At 45.9% G+C, this 5969-nt stretch overlaps 1 protein-coding gene across 1 annotated transcript in view; it reads left to right on the forward strand.

Annotated features, from left to right (window-relative positions):
- LOC108251442 (aminopeptidase Ey-like) overlaps positions 1-5969 on the forward strand; it is an 18273-nt gene that overhangs the window by 9040 nt on the left and 3264 nt on the right. Inside the window, exons 7-20 of the mRNA XM_017441758.2 lie at positions 342-455; positions 531-674; positions 1155-1220; positions 1315-1380; positions 1787-1959; positions 2526-2605; positions 2934-3067; positions 3140-3195; positions 3468-3615; positions 3699-3790; positions 4487-4594; positions 4682-4849; positions 4940-5080; positions 5634-5715. Of these exons, the coding sequence (XP_017297247.1) occupies positions 342-455; positions 531-674; positions 1155-1220; positions 1315-1380; positions 1787-1959; positions 2526-2605; positions 2934-3067; positions 3140-3195; positions 3468-3615; positions 3699-3790; positions 4487-4594; positions 4682-4849; positions 4940-5080; positions 5634-5715 (1572 nt within the window). The remainder of the gene's footprint in view (positions 1-341; positions 456-530; positions 675-1154; positions 1221-1314; positions 1381-1786; positions 1960-2525; positions 2606-2933; positions 3068-3139; positions 3196-3467; positions 3616-3698; positions 3791-4486; positions 4595-4681; positions 4850-4939; positions 5081-5633; positions 5716-5969) is intronic.

Consider the following 5969-nt stretch of genomic DNA (forward strand, 5'->3'; position numbering starts at 1 on the left):
GGGTTTAGAGCTCCTAACAGGACCGGGTTTAGAGCTCCAACAGGACCAGGTTTAGAGCTCCAACAGGACCGGGTTTAGAGCTCCATCAGGACCGGGTTTAGAGCTCCATCAGGACTGGGTTTAGAGCTTCAACAGGACCGGGTTTAGAGCTCCATCAGGACCGGGTTTAGAGCTCCAACAGGACCGGGTTTAGAGCTCCAACAGGACCGGGTTTAGAGCTCCAACAGGACCAGGTTTTCTTAGTTCCAGAATATAATTTTAAAAGTTTAGTTTGTTAAAAGCTACATCTGTATGTTTAAACTTGTTTTAACCTGAGATAAGGTTCTGGTTCCGCCCCTCAGTGGTTCGGGAACCTAGTGACGCTGCAGTGGTGGAACGATCTGTGGCTGAACGAGGGGTTTGCATCGTATGTGGAGTATCTGGGAGCAGACGAGGCCGAACCCAGCTGGAACGTGGTGAGGATTTAATCTTCATCTCTGCAGGAAGCTGACGGCGTTCCTCTGACAGAAACGTTTCCTGCTTCCTGACAGAAAGACCTGATCGTCCTCAGCGATGTCCACAGAGTGTTTGCTGTGGATGCTCTGTCCTCGTCTCACCCTCTGTCCTCCAAAGAAGAAGACATCCAGAAACCAGCTCAGATCAGCGAGCTGTTCGATGCCATCTCATACAGCAAGGTGAGCAAACGTTACACAACCATCGGGACGTTATTCCACTGCTAATTATTTACAGCTTTAAGGAGGAACGGGTTCATGAAGACTGAGGGCTTTTTAATAAAAGAAACGAGTTTATTCTTTAACTTTTATTTAAGCAAGAAAGACTTCTGATGACATGTCTGTCTCGTTCTGCAGCGTAAATATAACAGAACCAATCTGAAAAACTGCTGAGTCCACTAAAACTTAACAACATCGTTAAAACTATATCACTAAACATTGTTGGAAACAATAAGAACAGTTCAAAGTACATCATCCATGAATCAACTTAGAGCATCAGTGAAATCTACAGGCTGTTAAACTGTAAGCTGGTTCACTGCGTGCTTCCAGTAACAGAAATCCTCCATCCAGATGTTGGGGGTGGAAGCAGGAGCAGCAGAAACATCTGGATGGTTTGTCTGAATGAACGCAGCTCACAGATGGTTTTATTCGTCTCGTCCTCAGGGAGCCTCTGTCCTCAGGATGCTGTCAGACTTCCTGACCGAAAACGTTTTCACCAAAGGGCTGCAGGTAACAACAACGTGATGCTGCGCTGCGGAAGTTTACCCTTCCAGGTGACGTCTCTGATTTACCTGCTTCCTGTCTCTCACCTGTCCGCCTGCAGACCTACCTGAGGGAGTTTGCTTTTAAGACCACCGTCTACAAGGACCTGTGGAAACATCTGCAGATGGTACCTCCTCCTTTCTGTCTGCACATCTGCATCAAGACTTCCTGTCGTTTAAAGCAGATTATCGTGTAAACGCTGAGTCAGCGTTCACTCTTCTTCTTCTCTGCACCTTTTTGGCATCAAACTCCTGCAGAATTTATCTGTTCATAAATCCCAACGCTCAGCTCACTCAGGAGACAGCTGTTATGACTTTAGTTTATGTATTTTTTAAACTTTATTTACAGTAAATTTCCCTAATAAAATACACGGAGGTCAAACCACGCGGACGCTTGAGTCATGTGACCGACCGACATGTTTTTCAGCTTAAAACAGGAAGTAGTTGACAATTATCAGAACGTGTTCCATCAGCTGGTATCCAACGGCGTTTCATCCATTTTCCTGTCATGTTTCTGATGTTTCGGTTCTACAGGCTGCAAACGAGACGGGAACGCAGCTTCCTGACTCCGTGGAGAACATCATGAACACCTGGGTCCTGCAGATGGGGTTTCCTGTTGTCACCATCAACGCCGCCACCGGCAGCGCTTCCCAGCAGCACTTCCTGTTGGACCCAAACTCTAACATCACCACGCCGTCCGAGTTCAGGTAATCCATCCATTGTCTGTTCATCCAACCATTGATCCATCCATCGTCTGTCCATCCAACCATTCATCCATCCATCGTCTGTCCATCCAACCATTCATCCATCCATCGTCTGTCCATCCAACCATTCATCCATCCATTGTCTGTTCATCCAACCATTGATCCATCCATCGTCTGTCCATCCAACCATTCATCCATCCATCGTCTGTTCATCCAACCATTGATCCATCCATCGTCTGTCCATCCAACCATTCATCCATCCATCGTCTGTCCATCCAACCATTCATCCATCCATCGTCTGTTCATCCAACCATTGATCCATCCATCGTCTGTTCATCCAACCATTGATCCATCCATCGTCTGTTCATCCAACCATTGATCCATCCATCGTCTGTTCATCCAACCATTGATCCATCCCTGACAGTGCTTTGAATTCAGTTTTCTGTTCCATTTTTCCTCCATATTTTCTGTATTTAGTTTGTTTTATTGACCCGAGCTGCTGTTTCCTGATGAAAACCTTCAGTTTTGGTTCGTTTAAAGAAGTGTTGATGTGAATCTTTCTGCTGCAGCTACGAGTGGATCGTTCCCATCAGGTGGATGAAGAATGGAGTCACTCAGGTCGGCGTCACATGGCTGAAGGAGAAATCAGGTAAACCAGCCGTCTCAACAATAATTAAATCTAAAAGAGAGATGAAACAGATTTATCAAAATGTTTTTCTTTTGTCATTTTACTGAACAGAAATAAAATGTTTAAAAACATTAAATATAACGTAGCAGAAATTAGTTAAAATCTAAAAGTAGCAGAACTGAAGAGGTCTGAATGCATTTCTGTGAGGGTTTCTATTATTTCTATTTGAAGAATATTCCCAACCAAGCTGAACGTTTTGATTAATTAACAGCTAAACCAGCTCAAAGTGTGCAGAAGTATTTTTACCTACAGAATTCATCCACAGAAAAGTAAATGTTTTTTTCTGCAGATACATTTCCAGAGATGAAGGTGTCCGGTACCGACTGGGTTCTGGCCAACCTGAACGTGACGGGTTACTACAGGGTCAACTACAACCCAGAGAACTGGGAGCAACTGCTGGAGGTTCTGAGCACCAACCACGAAGTAAGATCCCAGATCTGAGAGCCGATGGTTTCCCTCTGATCAGAGTAACGTCAGCTGACATCTTTGCTCCAGATGATCCCGGTGATCAACAGAGCTCAGCTGGTGGACGACGCCTTCAACCTGGCCAGGTAAGCCTGGTGTCAGGAGGACACGAAGGAGAAACTCAGAACCAGAAACAAGGTTCAAAGATGGCAGAAGAATCTCTGATGCTCTCAGGACTTTACAGCTCTGTTCACAGCAGACCCTCCTCTTCCTCACGCTGCTCCTCTTCTCAGATCGGTCCTGAAGCTTTCAGCCACCATGAAAACATAAAATCCCCTCAGAGCTCAGACTAACACACCACAGACAGCCGGTTCTGTTCAGGAGATCCAATTAATCTTCTCCTTCTTCTGCTTTAAAGAGCGAAGATCATCTCGACGGTTTTGGCACTCCGAACCACCAATTACCTGAAGAACGAGAGGGATTACATGCCGTGGGAGTCGGCGCTGAACAACCTGGACTTCTTCTACCTGATGTTCGACCGCAGCGAAGTGTACGGATACATGCAGGTGCACGTCCTCCTCCACGAGCACCACAGCTTCTCTGATGATCCTGATCTTCTCCTGAACCTCTGAGCTTCTTCTGTCTGCAGGAATATCTGAGGAACCAGGTCCAAGGACTGTTCGAGTACTACCATGGCATTACAGAAAACTGGACCAAGGTTCCGGAGGGACACATGGACCAGTAAGTAAAGACCTGAACCCAGAGAGCGCTCTGTGATAAGGCCTGAGTGAAGAGGTGGCGTTAGAACCGGTTCTGTCCAGATCTGGTTGATCGTTTGTCTTTACGTGACTCATGAGTTCAGGATAAATATTCAGAAGCCTGATGTGTTTGTGAACTGTTCCTCCTTTAAAGAAGACGCTGCTGTTGCAGGTTGTCCTGCTGCTCGTTCTGGTTCTGTGTAATAATTGAACCATTCTTTTATAGAAACTGTGGACATCAGTTACACAAAAGGACTACCAGAGAGCTGCCTGCTGCTTTATAGACACTATAATTCATCAGTTACATATTTTTAGTTTTATTTTGTAGTTTGTGTCAGTATCAGGTGTGTTATTTGTCCCTTTGGTTCTACTGAATTATATGCAGACAACACTCTGATTTACACCAGTATCAGGTGTGAAATCTGATGATGAAATAGGTGAATATTAATTTATCAGCCTTAAAACTAGAAACTACGATTCGTTTTTCATTTTACTTCATGATTAAACAAGAACTCAGATCAACGGCTGAGAATCATGTTACAGTTTTACTTGCTTCAGTGTTTCAGTTTGAATCAAATCAAACCCCCTCACATGTGCGAAGTGAACAATAATCAAAGCTTGGATTTCTGCTCCAGTGTTTCTGAGGTCTCTGGTCTGTGAATGTTCTTGCGTCCCGCAGGTATAATCAGGTGAACGCCATCAGCCTGGCATGCCGGACAGGCCTGGATGAGTGTCAGACTCTGGTGACCACATTGTTTAAAAGCTGGATGGATACAGGCAACAACACGTGAGTGTGTAAAAGTATCTGTGCGCTCCTCACTGCAGAACCTCTTTGAGTCATAGAGCCTGAGCCTCCATCATGGTCTCTCCTCAGGATCCACCCCAACCTGCGCTCCACGGTGTACTGTAATGCCATCGCAGCAGGGGGCGCTAAAGAATGGAACTTTGCCTGGTCAAAGTTTGAAAATGCCACCATCGCTACAGAAGCTGAAAAACTGCGTTATGCTCTGGCGTGCACCAAAGAATCGTGGCTCCTGAACAGGTCGGATTCATCAGCAGCTTCATTAACGCACACAGATGGTATCCGACCAGCACAAACACGTCCTGTTCCCCCTCTGTTCCACCTGCTCAGGTACCTGGAGTACACGTTGGATTCAGAGAAGATCCGGAAGCAGGACGCCACCTCCACCATCGTCTACATCGCCCAGAATGTGATTGGCCAGTCTCTGGCGTGGGACTTTGTCCGGGCTCGGTGGTCATACATCTTCACAGAGTGAGTTGGACATCTGCTGAGTTCGGCCTCGACGTGAAGCTTTAAGGAGCTGAAGCCCAGAGTCAGAGGCTCACACGCAGATAAGAACATCCGTGAGAACTGAAGCACACACGTCATACGAGCAGATAAGCTTTATACCATCATGTTTACTCAGAGTGACAGCTTTTATTGGTCATTCTGCTGTTCCTCTGGTGATCTTTGGTCCTCATAAACCCGTCTGTAGATAAACCAGTTGTTGGTTTGACTCATTTAACCTTTCTGTGAAATGTTTCTGAGATTTTAGGTGTTCAGCTGATCCTTTAACTATGTATTTGGGGCTGAATGCCCTCTAGCAGCCATCAGGGGGTGCTGCAGCACCCTCAGCACCCCTAAATCACCTGGTCTTTAAATTCTGCACAGCACAGTTGGGTCTTCAGTTTTTATTTTTAGGCTTTAATTTCAAGCAGCAGAATGATGTTTAAATAACCGTCTCATGTCCTGTCTCATGTCTTTTGTCTCTTATTGCGTCAGCGTCTCCGGTGAAGTGTCTCTCATGTCTTCTGTCCTCTCGCAGGTACGGTGGAGGATCGTTCTCCTTCTCCAACCTCATCAACGGAGTCACTGAACGTTTCTCCACAGAGTTTGAGCTTCAGCAGGTCAGAAATCCTGAACCTCCAAAATGTTTTTGTGCCTGCAGCCGAATGTTCGTTCAGAAATGAGCTGGAGCTGCAGCTTCTGACGGGGTCGGGTCCACCCTTTATTTATTTAAGCTGCAGAACAGAGGTTAAAAGCTGCAGAACAGAGGCTATAAGCTACAGAACAGAGGCTATAAGCTGCAGAACAGAGTCTAAAAGCTGCAGAACAGAGGTTAAAAGCTGCAGAACAGAGGTTAAAAGCTGCAGAACAGAGG

The sequence above is a fragment of the Kryptolebias marmoratus genome, linkage group LG11, assembly GCF_001649575.2.
Source record: "Kryptolebias marmoratus isolate JLee-2015 linkage group LG11, ASM164957v2, whole genome shotgun sequence".
In the NCBI taxonomy this organism is placed as follows: domain Eukaryota; kingdom Metazoa; phylum Chordata; class Actinopteri; order Cyprinodontiformes; family Rivulidae; genus Kryptolebias; species Kryptolebias marmoratus.